We start from the raw sequence: 17,939 nt of genomic DNA, 5'->3' as shown, positions 1-17,939 counted from the left end.
AAACGGGCTTGTAACCAGGAGGTCAAAACCCACCTCAGCCACTGACTCATTGTGTGACCCTGAGCAAGTCACGTAACATCCTTGTGCTCTGTCTTTCAGGTGAGACGTAGTTGTAAGTGACTCTGCAGCTGATGCATAGTTCACAGATCATAGTCATTGTAAGTCCCCTTGGCTAAAGGTGTCTGCTAAATAAATTTTAAAAAAATACGGGTAGTGGGCACTTGAAAGGGAGGTGGCGGATACTGATGAAATGGACTGAAGTGCAGCATTAGTTTGTTCCTAAAATTGCCACTGCCTGCTGTATCCTGTACAAACTTTTGTCAACAACAAAATGAGGTGTTCAGGAATCAGTGGCTGCCTGTGAAACAGACGGGAAAGGTTACTAGTGTTGCCAAGTCTCATGAGAGAAAAAAAAAAACACGGCACTGCCTTTCAAAACAAGCGCAACCCATGTTAGAGTGGGTGTTTATGCAAATTCCAATCCGCGACTCTCAAACAAGCCCAATCCCGCTTATTATAAAGCGGACTTGGCAACTGTCAAGGTTACCTCAGCCGCTAGTTTTCTTTTAAGTTGTGTTGGATTTAATGTTGTGCTAAATATGAATGATGCAAACAAATAAAACACAACCAATACGTTTATTTGGTCGGTTCTGAGAGGGCATCAACAACTTGTTGGTATATATGTTGCACTGTTTTTGGCGATCAAGCTGGCTCACGACATCCAGTTCAACTACTTTACATTTATTAACGTGGAGGGCGGACACGTGTTTTGGGACATAGCTGGGATAAAAAAAGAACGGGAATTAATTCAGTTAGACATTTAAGCAGCTCACTAGCTGTTCGTGTTTTAACTTCAGCGTAGTTTTTACAGCAAGGGTATTCTCAAACAGCTGCTTTAATACTATAACAAGGGCATAACGCAGTTCATGGTAAGTGGTTTTATATAGAACTGTAAACCCACAAGAGATATACAACATGGCAGGCCAGACACAGCAAAAAAAAAAAAGCCGCCTGCATTATCAATAAGGTAAACTACACCACTACTAATCATAAAACTGCCCATCAGCCACTTACTTTCTGGAATACACAATAACATCCGACCAGCTCCCTTGCAATATTTATAGTGATGTCACTTAAGGGTAAACAAACTCATTAACATTTATACGTGAAATGCGGGTTTCTATGTGAAACTGGATGTGGATTTTCCCGTGTTTTACACAAGTAAATGAGTTTTATCCTATCCCTCTCTTTGGCTATTTTATTTGGCCACAAAGCTGATTTACACGAGTAATTTTCCCAAACGTGCACGTGCATCGCCATTTCACGCATAAATTGCCCTGCATGGAAACCCCATGATCGACACCATTGCAGCAGTAACCCAGATGTTTGTAAACATGTACATTTAAGGTAGCTATTTACAAATAACTTGCCCACTTTCCGTTTTTTCAAAAGCATAAATGTATGTTTTTCCTCAGTTGACTTAAAAATAACTCATCATAAGTTACCAGGTACAGTATAATACCTTAGGGTCTACAAATTTATTTCAGACATTTCTCCTAGAATGATAAATACAATTTTTCCTTAAAGCTTTTTCAGAAAGTTTTATACAAGTAGACTTCTGTAACCTTTTTTGCATTTACATATCTTGACCTCAAAATGTTTTCTTGAAATCATACTTCCATCGTAACTCCTTTGCACAATTTTTATATTTCAAGTAGATGCTGTTTTAAATGCATTAACTTTGTTACCTGTGCAGTTTCTCAATCACAAAATCGGGGGTGAGTGGCTTAGTAAGACCAGGTTAAAATAAATAAAGGTAAGACTTGTGCTAAAGAATGCCCTTGGTAAGTTTAATCACAATTAGATGCACATAATTCTAAATTGTAACATATGTAAGGGCAGACGGATATACAGGGGCCTCTACAGTATCCCAACTTAAAGTGGCCGTCTACAGCGTGTTTCTGCAAAATATGCAGCCAAAATTTAAAGCTAGAATGTCAGTCTGTGTTTTTACTTACTTCAAACGTTTCCCTTACCTTTAGTAAGATGTTTGTAATAATTGTACTTAAATACTATGTTTTTATTATTATGTTCGAATCTTTGTTAGGGTGCTTTGAGTTCAGTAGCTGCTCTCCACTTATAGTTGCCTTCCATAGACATAGGTAATATAGTCTACATTAGCTCAAATGCCTCGGTTACCATATGCCTCAGTTTTATTTTTTTCTCAAGTAAAGCTATTGTACTAGTTTTCTAATGATTTCCACCGTTAACTAGCAGATACAGGACAGTCAATAAGCTTTGTCTTCAATTCAGCTAATTGCTATTCAATTTAATGAAACAGAATGTTAAATGTGCCTAAATCTGCAACCTTTAATTTTACTTTGGAAATGGCTTCTTTTTCAGTTTGTTTCCCTGTCAATAAAATAAATTCGACTTGTGTTTGCCTAGATGGTAAGAGATATTTGAAGTATCCTTGAAATTTAAACATGCAATGGTATCTTCAGTAGATATGTTGTTTTGCTCTCCGAAGTGGCCCCTTTGTCTCCACCACTGCCAGCTTTATGGATATCTGCTCTAAATTAAGCATATATCAGATTTTCCTACATGAGTGAGGGAGGGCCTGATATAAATATTCAGGCCTTTACTCAAGAGTGGAGGAATGCCTAATCGATCACTGTGACCTGTTCTGTTTACACACCAGGCCCCTATTATTATTATTATTATTATTATAATTATTATTATTATTTATTTCTTAGCAGATGCCCCCTTATCCAGGGCAATTTACAATTGTTACAAGATATCACATTATTTTTACATACAATTACCCATTTATACAGTTGGGTTTTACTGGAGCAATCCAGGTAAAGTACCTTGCTCAAGGGTACAGCAGCAGTGTCCCCCACCGGGGATTGAACCCACGATCCTCCGGTCAAGAGTCCAGAGCAGGGTGCTTGAAATGCCTGTTGAAATGTGTTTAAATTATAATCTAATTATAATCTAAGTTTTGAAAGCTGTGTGACCCTATAAAAACTGAATCAAGTTTAACTATGTTACTGAAAATTGGTGAACTGTTTCTTTTGTTGGCCAGTGGCTTACCACTTATGTTAGGCATACTTGCTGCAAGCGTTTTGATACTTTTAACCAGCCCAGGTTCAATACTAACAGAAACCTAGAGTGGATTGTGATGTCACACAGATAAGAATGTGTTTTGTTTGTTTGTTTGTTTGTTTGTTTTTTTTTACCCCCCCCCCCCCCCCAAATTACCCCCCATCACAATAACAAACAATCTCCCCAAAGCACCAGTACATGCTGTGGCAGGGCAGATCCCTGGGGTTAATTTTTGTCCCAGCCGTCCAGTGTTCTAGGCTAGTGTAAGGAATTTACCAAAGTTTAGAGATCGCTTGAAAACAGAGTTAGGATTTTGTTTTTGTAATAAGTGCGCAAACTCGCTAAAAACTAAATACTGTTGGGTCAGTAATTCTAAAGGGACAAACGAACCTGAGAAGAGTGTGAAAGAGTGAGTTTTTTTTTTTTTTTTTACAATGGTTAATTACACGTGATATAAGCAGAAAACAGGGTGGTTGTTTTTGAGTTACTCAAAATAAGATAGTTGTGAGTAAAGATATAGACCTATATTACTCTATGGGCATAGTAAATATAATACATGGGCAATCTGCCCACAGTGGAAACATCGGGCCCGAAAACAACTCAGGACTTTGACCATAAGTTTTTATGTCTTTCCTCCCATTAATAATTTTTACCCACTTAAAACGAATTATCCTCTCTGACAGTACTGGAAACATTTAGGACATCACATGCCCTGGAATCGGCAGTATCTCCACAGTAAAAAGCACTTTGGTGGCATTTTCCCCTCTGCTTTCGTACCTATTAACGCAGGTTTCATGAAGTAAGTGCACAGATGTTCGTCACCTGTTCACCTCTCATTTCGGTGCACAATATCCCCCTGTGCAGTGCTCTTGCAGGTGTGTTTCAGGTAACATGGCATAGCCAATGATAACCCTTTAGGTCAATTTTACTTTTTTATTTATTTATTTTTTTTAAATTATGTATTACATTAATATAAGCCCAATTGGTTTGCATTTTCTTTTCAAGCATGCCTTGAAGACAAGTCTGAGGTAAATGTTCATAATGTTTGATTGAAACCTATTTAGTCTATTTAAACCATTGCTCTAGTTGTCATTCTTCTGTCACATTATTAGAGAGATGTATTTTTTAAATATATTTTGTTGAGTCGGGTGGCGACTGTGGAGGTCCAGTAATATTTTCTGTTTTTGTACTGGATTGGTTAGTACAGTAGAATCTGTCAAACAATTTGCTGTAATTGGTTCCAATGGTCCATCCAAGTTGCTTTATTATGTTTTCAGCCTAGTTGGGTTAAAGGATAAAAAGTTAGAGGGGTCAGCAGTGTGGTGCAAACAAAATATCAATTTAGCTCTCATTAAAGCCTCTGATTCAGCAACCGTACACAATGTGTAGATGAGAAGGAACCTCAACTTGACTTACTGCTAAAAATCAAGGTTGTGTAATTAACAAAGAGGCATTAGACAACACAACAGTCAACATCACTCGTCGATGCTAAATGAAAGAGTCCTTAGACATTAATAAAGCTCTGTGTTCTGTACACCCCCACCACACATTAAGGGTGAGTTAACTTATTGCATTTTATTAAACCATTTGACAAATTAAATAAAAGGACAGTACTTTTTAAAATGTTAAGCCCTTGATATATAATTACCATTGTAAACTCATCTAAAATAATTCAACATAAATTATTATACTTAACACTATTGACGGATAGAATGAAATGACAATAAATAAATATATCAAAATGTCACAGGGATTAACACACACTGTTTACCATGAATGGGTTTAGTAGAGCATACAAAAGTTCATAAAATAAGTACATTACTGTAATTTGATGCAGTTCCTGCCCATTCCTCATAAAAATATTTATATAATCATTATCAATGTTTTTAATAGGACCATTTAGTAAACATTTGAACCACTCCCAGCATATACCTCATTGAAGAAATATCTTACAATGGCCCCTGTGACTGACAAGTTACAACTTGGAATTGTTCTGCAACGTTCCCAGTGTTACTTGAACACAATGCCAAGAAGAGTATAGTAGTATTAGTCCCTTATTTGTATTATAATTTGCAACCAAACCCTCGCAATAAATGACATGTCTGAACTTCTGTACACACAGCATTAGTATGTATTGTGAACAAAAAAAAAAAAAAGATATAAAAATGGGCCAAACTGTGCAGGGACTTAACAAAAAATATCCTATTTCAGCCTGAGCTAGCAGTGTACTGGTTTGTGAGATGTGAAGTGTCGTAGGATGTTTATATAAATCTGCAACTGTTAAGTCTATATCTTAAATGGTTTCTAAGTATGAATGAAGTTACTCGCTGAGGCAAATATTTCCATTGTATCTGATGCAGAGTGTGGTTGTTAGGAGAGTCTGGGAAAAGTCGGGAAATGTGTATCTATTCAAGGCTATAAACCATTCCCCAGTTCATTTTATAGCACAGAACAGGTGTGTATCAAGTAGAACGGCACACCAGTAGAATCAATTACACAAGTAGCAGAAAACAGTCCTAAAACATGTATTTTAGGGTACTAGGTGGAGCATTGGTAAGCAACACACTGCCTTTTCATCTGGCAGTCTGGGTGGAAATCTCAAACTGATTTTGGATGTCCCAACAGTGTTGCCAAACCACCACACAAGTTTGGACAGTTGGCACTGGATGTCCAAAATAGAGGCCAAGAATTGGATGTGCATCACCCCCATTTGAGATCAAAGTACAGTTGCCGCAAACCCCAGACTTTAATAAACAAATGTCAGTTTATTAGCATAGTATCTTCATGAGGTGGACGATAATATATGGGTAGCTGGCTCTTTGAGCTAAAGTGTGTGTGTATATACAGCTCTGGAAAAAATTAAGAGACCACTGCAAAATTATCAGTTTCTCTGGTTTTACTGTTTATAGGTATGAGTTTGGGTAAAATGAACATTTTTGTTTTATTCTATAAACTACTGACAACATTTCTCCCAAATTCCAAATAAAAATATTGTCATTTAGAGCATTTATTTGCAGAAAATGACAACTGGTCAAAATAACAAAAAAGATGCAGTGTTGTCAGACCTCGAATAATGCAAAGAAAATAAGTTCATATTCATTTTTAAACAACACAATACTAATGTTTTAACTTAGGAAGAGTTCAGAAATCAACATTTGGTGGAATAACCCGATTTTCAAGCACAGCTTTCATGCGTCTTGGCATGCTCTCCACCAGTCTTTCACATTGATGTTGGGTGACTTTTATACCACTCCTGGCGCAAAAATTCAAGCAGCTCGGCTTTGTTGGCTTGTGACCATCCATCTTCCTCTTCCTATTCATGCCAAAGCTGCCCGATTCCAGCCTTGCTGAAGCACCCCCAGATCATCACCGATCCTCCACCACATTTCACAGTGGGTGCGAGACACTGTGGCTTGTAGGCCTCTCCAGGTCTCCGTCTAACCATTAGACGACCAGGTGTTGGGCAAAGCTGAAAATTGGACTCATCTGGGGGTGCTTCAGCAAGGCTTGAATCGGGCAGATTTGTCTTTGTGAAGGATGCATGAATCAAGCCAAGTACAAGGTTGTCCTGGAAGAAAACTTGCTTCCTTCTGCTCTGACAATGTTCCCCAACTCTGAGGATTGATTTTTCCAGCAGGACAGTGCTCCATGCCACACAGCCAGGTCAATCAAGGTGTGGATGGAGGACCACCAGATCAAGACTCTGTCATGGCCAGCCCAATCTCCAGACCTGAACCCCATTGAAAACCTCTGGAATGTGATCAAGAGGAAGATGGATGGTCACAAGCCATCAAACAAAGCTAAGCTGCTTGAATTTTTGCGCCAGGAGTGGCATAAAGTCACCCAACATCAATGTGAAAGACTGGTGGAGAGCATGCCAAGACGCATGAAAGCTGTGCTTGAAAATCAGGGTTATTCCACCAAATATTGATTTCTGAACTCTTCCTAAGTTAAAATATTAGTATTGTGTTGTTTAAAAATGAATATGAACTTATTTTCTTTGCAGCATTCGAGGTCTGACAACACTGCATCTTTTTTGTTATTTTGACCAGTTGTCATTTTCTGCAAATAAATGCTCTAAATGACAATATTTTTATTTGGAATTTGGGAGAAATGTTGTCAGTAGTTTATAGAATAAAACAAAAATGTTCATTTTACCCAAACACATACCTATAAATAGTAAAACCAGAGAAACTGATAATTTTGCAGTGGTCTCTTAATTTTTTCCAGAGCTATATATATATATATATATATATATATATATATATATATATATATATAAAAATTGTCCACCTCATGAATATACACATACTGTACATAGGCAGGCATATGTACAATTCACCATCACCAGTTATCCAGAAAACCAAACAACCTTAATTAGTACTCAAAAATCAAACTATCCTTATACATCTGTTTTGCAGACAAATTGTGTAATTTCCAAAGCACAGACTGCAACTCTCCAGACAGGCTGACAGGCAAACACAAAATCAATAAATCAATGAAAATAAACTCTGTTATGTAAGACTATCTTATTGTCCTCATCCATTCCCTTAGTGACAAAATTCTCTTAGCAAATATTACGCTTTCATAATCTTTCTGTATTCTTTATAAATTCCTCATTGTGCAAGGGTCCCTTTCCCTTAGGCACCTGTACATATCTGATCTTCCCGTGACACAGGAAAGATTTTGAAGTACCCCTGTATGATAAGGCAGAACCTATTGTGCTGATAGGCTGCAACAGGTTGATATTTTTCAAAGTTATTCATTGTTGAATGGAATGGCATAACAGATTTAAATGTGGCACCTTTTGTACCAAACAACAACAAAAAACTGTTACAGTGCCCATTACCAGGATGCATATACTTACCATTCCCAAGAACTCTACCCAAGTCCTCCTGCCCCCCAAAGGTTCTCCTTATTGAGAAGTTCTTGTGAAACTGGTCTTTTTAATCCCCACCTAATCCTTTTGCCCACAGCTAGGTCCCAGATGCAGCAAATCTGTCTACGAACAGGTCCTGCCAGGGAAAACCAAGGCCAGGGACTGCTAAGAGTCAATGATTTGTCCTGGCAAATTCTCTTTTTTTAACTTCTATAAAATACATATATGCAAGAAAAAACAGCTAAGCAGGGGGTTTCATTACTGTGCAACATGAGCTGTTTTTTTTTTTTTCCTACCGTGAAGGTCAAAGTTTAACCTGCTGAAATGCTATTGACGTGTCTGTGATACACAACTCCCCTGTTGATTATTGACAGAGTCCCTGTTCTTTTTCTAATGGGGCTGCCAAGCGCTGGGAGAGTATAAAATACATTAGTACCAGTCAAGGTTTTATTAAACTTGACAAGAAGGAATGATGGTGATTTAACTGCTGGTTAATAAAGAACAATAATAGGCCTGTCTGTGTTATTTAAAAGATGAATAAATAGACACTCCAGCCTGCTGGCATTTGAACCTGAACAAACTGTTTTTTATCAGGAGATTTATAAAAAAGACCTGACAATTCAATGAAATATGTGAGTGTGTGTGTGGTGTTTAAATACAGTCTGTACTCGTGAGAGTCATGTTAAATAAACAGTGTGGATTGAATATTCAATAACAATGATTTCATATTATTATGACCATAAGACAAGGCACAGTAAAATAAATTCCTTATTCTTTGTAGGGGGCTGGAATCTATCCAGTTTTACAGCTGGGTTAAGTTAGAGACAAGTCATGTGGCTGAGTGAACTTTCAAGGACTACCTCTGAAGGCACGGGGTGCTTTGACTTTGAATGTATTTATTTATCCGCGTTTTACCAAGAGAACCTTTTGTTTTAGAAGTCAGATTATACATTTTGAATAAATTTAAAATGCCGAATTAACATTACAACAAACTTGACAAGGATGCTGTTGTATCAGCCATTGATCTACTTGATCTTACGGCAGCATCTATAATGACAGTTATGTGTGGCTGCTAGGGATGCAACATCTCCTGGATGATGGTGTGTCTTTGAGGTACCAAAACACAGATACAATGTCGTCTGATCAGCCATCCACTCTGATTTACATTACCATTTACTAGACCACTACAAGACCTTGCATAAAGTCACTCATACCAAGTAGCATCTGTGTAACTCAATTTATTTAGCAGTGTGTCCAGTTCCCCAGCAACAGTACATTTCTTTTTATAGCCAGAGAACCGCTTATTTGATTATGACAAAACTTGGTAAGGACGTTATTTAGTACAAATTCTTTAGAGCTAGGCTGGTCAACGGATGGCTTTTGAGCCATAGATGACTCATAAAGCTCTGCAATATGGCTCTTTTGAAGTATCCCATTTAAGGTTTTCAATAGGTTTGAAAAAAACTGCAAGGATGATGTTAGTTTACGTAGATGCGAGGATAGTGTAGTCAAAATGCAGCATATTGATGTTTTAAACATGAAACATGTTTAATGAGCAGAAATGACTGAATCTGTGTCTGAGTGTAGTTATTCAATTTGCTTTTTAGTAAACAAGACCTTTTATCTTCAAGTTTGTATGGCTCCATAAGGACTCCCTTGTAACTGAAAATGCTCTATTAACCAAACATACTTATTTTCACAGTTTTCAAACATAAATTAAAGCCTGTTCAACTCTATTAATAAACAGGAATCACAACAGCCACATAGTTGAAGATAACATTGTCATATGATTTTAATGGAATGAGGAAGCCTGTGGTCTTGAAACCAGGTAAGGCAGATAAACAAATATTATAACTCAACATTGGAGAATCCAGATCCTCTCAGAATGACCACAAACACCATAACATAGTAAGAGGATGTAAAAAAAAAAGCTGGCATCTGAAGCAAATTACTATTACATGAGGTATTGGAAGTTATATTTGGACTGTTAAGTAAGTTGGTTGCTTTATCAGCAGCACTGTTGATAAGTAAGTTGGTTGCTTTATTCGAAGAGTTTAGCATAATTGCAGCAGTGGTTCAACAGCAGCAGTAACATAAACAAAAGTCTTTCAGCATAAAGTGCTTTTGCTGGATAAATCAGGGAACCTGTTTTCTTAAGTAACCACAAATATCCTGAATAGTTTGGATCATTAACTTTACCGTTACAGCCTCGCCCACAGTTCAGATCTGAACAATGATTGCAATAAATGTACCATACTATTCACTTGTAATAAAAAGGCATGTGGATTACAATGCTCTCCACGGAGGGCTAAAATGACACCATCATTGTAACTTTTTCTAGGCCTCCACAGGTGAAAGGCTGGAACATTAAGGGCATTTTTAACATGCTTAAAAGGTATTGTCTTACCCTTGTGCGTTCTACCATATAAAAGCAAAATACAGTGAAGGGATGGTAAAGAATAGGTTAGTATTGTAAAGCCCAGAGAGATATGGCATACTGAAAATGTGGCAAAACATTGTAAACTATGTTAAATGCATATAGTAGAAAAATAAAAATACATGTGTTTCTTTCAAAACTGCAAATGTGAAAATTAAAGTGCATGACAGGTAAATGTAGAGGACTTGTGTCCCATTGTACATTCCCAGTCCCATAACACTGTATTGCAGTATATACAGGAATAACATAAAACTAAATATCTTGGTAAGATTGATTTCCATTACATGAGAGTAGATGTTAAAACTTCATGCTGATTTGAACTCGGCTCTCGCCAAGATAAGCACCAACTAAGACGTAGCTTTACAGCAAACTAATGTGATCCATCTGCATCTCCATCCATTTGTGTTTCTTTCCATCTGAAGATGTAGATATCCTTCTGCCTGGTGTTGATGGCTGGAGTGTAATGCTGGCTCCAAGGATCAGCTTATATTTTGCCTCCCCAGCGCATCAGCACACACAACAGCTGTGATGCTGGCTCTGCGGATCAACCACAGTGCAGTCTACCCAGCACATCAGCATGATAACTGTCTGGATTGAGCTAAGTAGGGTACATCTCTGGGGTCTTCAAGTTGGCACCTTCCATCCTCAGTGTTTCATCGACTAGTCCATGACACCTCAAGAGGGCTCAACGGTGATTCTGGTGTCCCAGCATCACCCACCTCCGTCCCCCACTCAAATCAACTCAGCCCAGCTTACTTACTCATACATCAGCATTGCTTTCTATTGTGCTTGAGATACCCAGCCAGAATCTTTCCGTCTCAACCACAGCCAGATGCTGCTCCTTTCTGCTGCTTCAGATAAGCTCTTCACTGTGTGATGCAATTCTTGACCACTGAACCCGACATCTCTGAGAAACCGGGTTGAAGAGTGTGCCACAAATCCTTGACAACCCACCTCCACTGGGTAAACCCGGACTCTCCATCCTCGCTGTTCTGCTTCAGCAGCTAGTTGAGCATACCGAAGTTTCTTCCTCTCATACGCCTCATCAATAGCATCCTCCCATGAATTGTTAACTCTACCAGATGAACAAGGCGTGCTGATCCAGACCGCAAGACAATGTCTGGTCGAAGGTTAGTGGTGGCAATCTCAGGTGGAAAAATAAGCTGCCAGCAGCTTCCAGTTGTCCTGGGCGAGGCTTGGTTTTAACACCTTTTCTTGGTGGTTGCTCTCCTGGATGGAGGAATATTGTCTTTTATGTGTAATGCTTTGATGGAACTGGTGGAAACTTACTGGTCATGTTACGCTTGTCTTCCAATGCTAAGGCCAAACATCGCAGCACCTGGTCATGGCGCCAAGTAAACCATCCTTGGCTAAGACCCACCTTACATCCTGTCAAAATGTGCCTTAATATTGCAGGTGATGAACACAAAGGACATGAGGGATCCTCACCCACCCAGAGGTTTAGGTTCTGTGGTGATGGAAGAACATCATATGTTGATCTGATGAGGAAACTGATCCTGCTCTGTTCCATTGTCCATAGGTCTTGCCAGCCAATCTTGCATTGTTCCACACTCTCCCATCTCATCCATTCTCCCTGCTTGGCCAGGGAAACCGTCTTTACACACCTCATCCTCTCCTCCTGCTTTTGCACCTCATTGACTACCAGCTTCCTCCGTTGAACTGGAGTTGCCTTGTGCCATGTAGGAGGAGCTGAACTGAAACCAAGACCCCCTCTTCAATGCTGAACTTGCCCCATAATAGGTTGTTGTTCCTTCGGCTTGACTCAGGAGGGCTTTCAACAAACCATTCTGTATTTATAGTGAGCACTCCATTTAGAAGCGACCAACAATCTTTAGAAATGGTTTTGGGTCATTTGAGTAATTTACTCTCCAATGTATTAATTAATTTATTGAAAATCCGGGCTTATTGGTCATGTGCTTCTGGCAATTCATAGACAGGCTACAATTAGCTGTCCCAGCATTCTCTAGCTACCACATGCAGTATATTCTCAATTGATTAGTGAGAAGACAGGAAGCAATGAAGTATAAGCAGCTTGATAACTCAAGCTGTGTGAACTCAGGCTATGCTGCAAAATTGCTATTCGTATTCATTACCCATTACATTTAAATATTTACATTTTCAATGTGTAAAACAACTTTTAAGCAGCTTATCTGAAGCGATGGGTACACAGATGCATAAAAAGTACAGCACCATCACTTTCAAGACATCATTTTCCCAGATTAAGTGTGTTCTCTCTACTTGACTACAATATGTTATATAAAGCCAGTTTTCCCATACAGCACTGCTTCAGTTGATATCTATATATAAATTCAGCATTTTCCAAAGGGACTGCTGCATACCCAAGACCACAGCAGATTTCCTCATAAATCACATCATCCTAACGATGCCCTGAGAAAGCAATAAAGTCAAAATCCTGTTCAGTTATGATTAAGTGGTAAAGGTTCTTCTATCATGCTGAGTTATTTATGTATTTATTTTTAGGAAAAACGAATGGCCGAAATTGATATGTTATGCTTTCTGCTGAAGGCTGGTAATTGTTCATCAATGAGCCAAGGGGGGTGAGGGGGTCTGAGGAGAACCAGGGGGATCTCACGGGGTCAGCTGGTTAGAACCAACCCCCCCGCCCCCCCTGCCCCACTCTCCCCCCATTCAACAGGGGGTGTTAATAAATCTATCCTGTCCCATTGTAGATGACCAACAAAACCTTTCAATTCAGTATTTACTTGGATTCATGAGAGACTGGTTCTTTTGAGCGTGCTTCCCCTGCCGGGAAGCCTCACTAATAATTATCGTTTTTCACATTGAAAAGAAAATGAGTGATCACTTGGAAATGAAAGATTCAGTATGTGCAATTACAGCCTGCATTATCATGCCTGTTCCTTTCATAGAAGGACAGTCTGTGATATAGCTAACGACACAGAGCTCTGTTTTGGGGGTATTTATGTAGAATGATTGCAGTTTCTGTAACCGGTACCTTTCTCACTAATACTCTGCAGTTATCCTTATCAAATGACTAGGGCCCTGTGTTTTACGTGACCTGCTTTCTTAGGCTGCACTTCATTCCTCCCACCACAAGGTGGTCATGTAGTCTGCTTAATTAAACCACTTATTGATTAATAATCTCCTGATTCCTTTAATCATCTCAATTAGTCATTCTATTAACGCGCATTGGTGTGCTGATTAGGCGGCAGCAGCTGCTACAGACATTTATATAGTCCTGCATCCCTTTATTACTAATACGTCTTATTCAATATTATTTCTTAGAATGTGTAAATAAATAATTTCAATGTTTCAGTTTCCTAGTAGGAACACATAATTTGTCAACAAAATATTTAAAAAAACCAGCACTGATTCCCAGAACAATTTATATAAAATACTGAAATCATAACATCAATGCTGTAACACATATATTACAAATATAACATAATAATAATAATAATAATAATAATAATAATAATAATAATAATAATGCAAGGTTGTTCGCAAGCAGCACATTACGTGTCACTTAGTTTCATGAAAGAAAATGTCCCATGCATTAAATGTTGCTATTAAACTTAAGCATCGTCAGTTGGTTAACCCTGCCTTCTTTCATAGACTGACGTTGTTCTGTAAAAACTTGGCCATGAGAAGAAACACTTCTTTCAGCATCTACAGAATTGGTAACAACTGACAAATATATTTTAGCCTTTCGTGTTAAATTGGGAAATAATTCTTCAGCTTTAATCCAAAATTAATTCAAAGTCATTCTACTGCCATTTTATTTTGCATATGGGAGTGTGGCAAAGTGCCCCGCCCCTGTGTGCATTTGTGTGTTCTGTGTTGTATATATGTGTGCGTATGTTAATGTTGGTGTATAGATTGGTACACGGGATATAAACGGGTCTGTGTTTCACGTGTGTTTAAAGTGTAGATTTGTATTTAGGCACGAGGAGAGCACAAATCACTTCACGTGCTGGTTAAATATGTGAGCACGGGGTTGCACAGAATTAATTCACGTGCTGGGATTCAAGTGAATAATTAATTAGTAATTGAATCCCAGCACAACAGTATATATAGATGCACGTTTCTTTCACTCAGGGTTAGGTGTTCGGTGAGTGGAGAACGAGTGTGGAGAAGGAGGTAATAAGAATAATAATAATAATAATAATAATAATAATAATAATAATAATAATAATAATAATAAGGAAAGAACTGTCTCACTCACCGTGTTTCGTTTGTCTGTCTGTCTGTTTACTGTCTAGTCCATTTTGTTTGTCTTTTTATTTTGGAGTGTAGTGCCGTGTCCTGTGTTTTTGTTGTGTTCCAACCTTTTATTTTCTGTGCTGTTAATTATTAAATGCTGAGCGCGATCATGCGCTCAGCTTAAACAAACCACATCTCTCTGTTTATTTACTTCCTGCTTCTGGTCTGACACCACCCACTCCGGCCGTCTTTGTGACAGGGAGGTATTTGTCCATTTCTGATATACAGTCAGCATCAAATCCTGGAATAGAATATAAAGGGAGGGCTTCCAGATCCAAACTACACACTTGTTGTGGGTCGAATATCCTTACTGCCATCAGAGTTATGAGCTGGTTGAAAAAAACATGGTTTCTTTTTTAATTGATCCGGGTTGTAGTAATTAGTTAGTTTTTCAGAAACGTCATGGAAGGTTTTTACACATAGTTTGTTTATTGCGGCGTCTGTGCTGTGTACCTCTTGTGCCATTGCTCAGTATGTATTTATTAATTCTGCAACTTTATTATATGTTTGATGGACTCTCACTTCATGGCTTTTTCAAACCACTAAATCAGATCCACCAGTCCCTTGGCATGCATTGCAATTAGGGAGAGGTGAGATGTTAAACTTTGCACATCTTTAAGCAATTTCTGGAGGTCCTTTAACACTGCAGTGTTTGTTGAAATGTGCATTTCCTTTTCCACGAAGCCTGTGCAAAAAGGGATGTATTTGGAATGATATTCAGCAGCAGAATACCAAGTGCCCCATCGTGTTATGCATGGCTCAGGTGGCAACTTTATGGGTAAAGTACAGCCTTCTTGTTGGATTGCTTCTGTCAGGTGGTCTTTTACAATGTAGTTTTCTGCTTGGGCAATGTTTAAACAATTTTTTTAACGGCTGCAACTAGCTGCTTTCGGAATATTATTTGCCCAGATTTTGCTGGCAAGGGCTATTATGTGGGCAGTACAAGTCAAATGTACTGAATTTTGCAGTAAACCTCAAAAAGCATTATCAGAGACAAATCCAGTCACATTATTAAAATTAACTTCAAATGCGTTTCAATATTTCACAACGCCCTGTGCTACCGATGAGTAATTCACAGAGTGCAGACTAACTGTATCGGCTAATATTACTTTCAGTTAGAAGGTATTCGATAGTCCTTGGAGAACAAACAAAATGTGCAAAACATACTGATCTTTTGCATTTGTAGACTCGTCAGTAACTACAGATAAACTGTCAGACATCTTTACCAGTTGTATAATTTTCATCTTGTGCAACTCAGGAATTTGGGGTAGATATTCTCTTCTCAGTTGACCTGCTGTAGGAATTGCTCCCGCATTTACTACATGTTTGTTCAGAAATGCACGTAGTTTGGGATTATCCATTTTTTTTCCAGGGGAATATTAGCACAAACAAATGCCTCTGTCAAATCGAAAGTAACATCTCGTTGGCGTTCATAATGTTCGTTCCCTTATGTTTTTTACTGGAGGACGCCGTCTCATAGCTGTCAATCTCAGCCTTTCGTTTTCTGTGTTTTTTTCTGATGATAAATGTCGGTCTATTGTTGGCTTTCGAGTGTGGTCCAAAGATAAATTACAAGTTGTGCAAAATAAATTATACCCATCGGTGTGCAGAACACCAGGTGGATATTGTTGCGTGCGTTCGCTCAATGAAATGCTTTTTGATTGTGATGTCTATGACTCCATGTTTAGGTCTCTCGATTTTTTTAACGTTTATTCAATTACCATTTATACTCATCATAATTATCTTTTATTTTTCTAATTAGTCAAAGCGTAATGTGTTGATTTCTTAATTGTGAATTAGATTACTATAACTGGAGTGGCTGCAGGGACATCTAGGGGACAGCAGTTGAATTACAATTGGAAAAAACAGGTCGCGTAAAACGCAGGACCCTACATGATTTCCATTACACGAGAGTAGATGTTAAAACTTCATGCTGATTTGAACTCGGCTCTCGCCAAGATAAGCACCAACTAAGACGTAGCTTTACAGTAAACTAATGTGATCCATATGTGTCTCCATCCATTTACGTTTCCTTCCATATGATGATGTAGATATCCTTCTGTCTGGTGTTGATGGCTGAAGTGTAATGCTGGCTACAGGGATCAGCTTATTTTGCCTCCCTGGCGCATCAGCACACACAACGGCTGCGATGCTGGCTCCGGGGATCAACCAAAGTGCGGCCTCCCCAGCGCATCAGCATGACAACCGTCTGGATTGAGCTAAGTAGGGTACATCTCTGGGGTTTTCAAGTGGGCACCTTCCATCCTCAGTGTTTCGTCGACTAGCCCACGACACCTCAAGAGGGCTCGACGGTGATTCTGGCGTCCCAGCATCACCCCCCTCCGTCCCCCACTCAACTCAGCCCAGCAAATGACCTTCAGTGACAGAATTGTACTACAGTTGTAACATTTTAATATAAACACTGCCACATACGACACATATCAGACAGTTAGAGGTGCCGTCAGCTAACCCTTTCCTAATGGAATAACGGACAGGTAATAATCAACAATAATCCATGCATTGAGAACACTTTTTCAAAAGCAATTTGCAAAATTTATGTGCTCACTCTTCAAAAAAGCTTTCAAACACAACACATTTTAGAATACATAGTAATATATGCATTGAGAAAACTGTGTTATTAAAAAGCAAGAAACACAGAAATGTACTTTCTTGAAAGCCTTTGAATACAATAGAAAATATGCAAATGCCCTTTATATAATATATATGAGAGGTGTGAGGCTCCAAATGGGCCACCAGGGTGATTGTTTTTATTGCATTGCCACTTCACTTCCAGCCATTTCTGTGAATGTGCTGTCAGATATTCAAACCTTGTGCTTTCAGTCTCCAGGGCAAATACAGTTCATTAAGTTCTGTATCTAATTCAAGAGTCTTTTCAGAAGCAGTGTCTGGCGGGCACCAGACACTTGGAATGAGCTACCATTGCCTTTGAAGTCTGTAATACATTTAAATTGAGAAATACTGCTGCTATGTTATGAGTTAGTTGTTGGAGATGGTAAAAAATCTAAGTAGTGTGGCTGTTGTATAAGTTGTAATCTTAATGCAGGGTGGATTTTAAAGGATTTAATTGAATGCTTTTATAACAGTAATATAATGTTTTACACTTAAGGGACAATGACATTCGTGTGGTGCATTTTAAGTTATACTGGAGATCCTGAGGTTTATTGTTTACAGAGGAACATGCCACAGCAATACATATCTCACTTACATCTTATATACTTCAACTTTTTAAAG

General features: G+C 38.5%; 1 protein-coding gene across 1 annotated transcript in view; it reads right to left on the bottom strand.

Annotated features, from left to right (window-relative positions):
* Window positions 1–8,080, bottom strand: part of LOC117426356 (tensin-1-like) — a 309,710-nt gene extending 301,630 nt beyond the window's left edge. The window contains exon 1 of the mRNA XM_059033470.1: window positions 7,976–8,080. Within this exon, the coding sequence (XP_058889453.1) occupies window positions 7,976–7,978 (3 nt within the window). The 5' untranslated portion in view covers window positions 7,979–8,080. The remainder of the gene's footprint in view (window positions 1–7,975) is intronic.
* Between the last annotated feature and the right edge of the window lie 9,859 nt (window positions 8,081–17,939).

This window comes from Acipenser ruthenus, chromosome 11, assembly GCF_902713425.1.
Source record: "Acipenser ruthenus chromosome 11, fAciRut3.2 maternal haplotype, whole genome shotgun sequence".
In the NCBI taxonomy this organism is placed as follows: domain Eukaryota; kingdom Metazoa; phylum Chordata; class Actinopteri; order Acipenseriformes; family Acipenseridae; genus Acipenser; species Acipenser ruthenus.
Note: the sequence above shows the minus strand (reverse complement) of the source record. Positions and strands in the feature narration are given on the sequence as shown.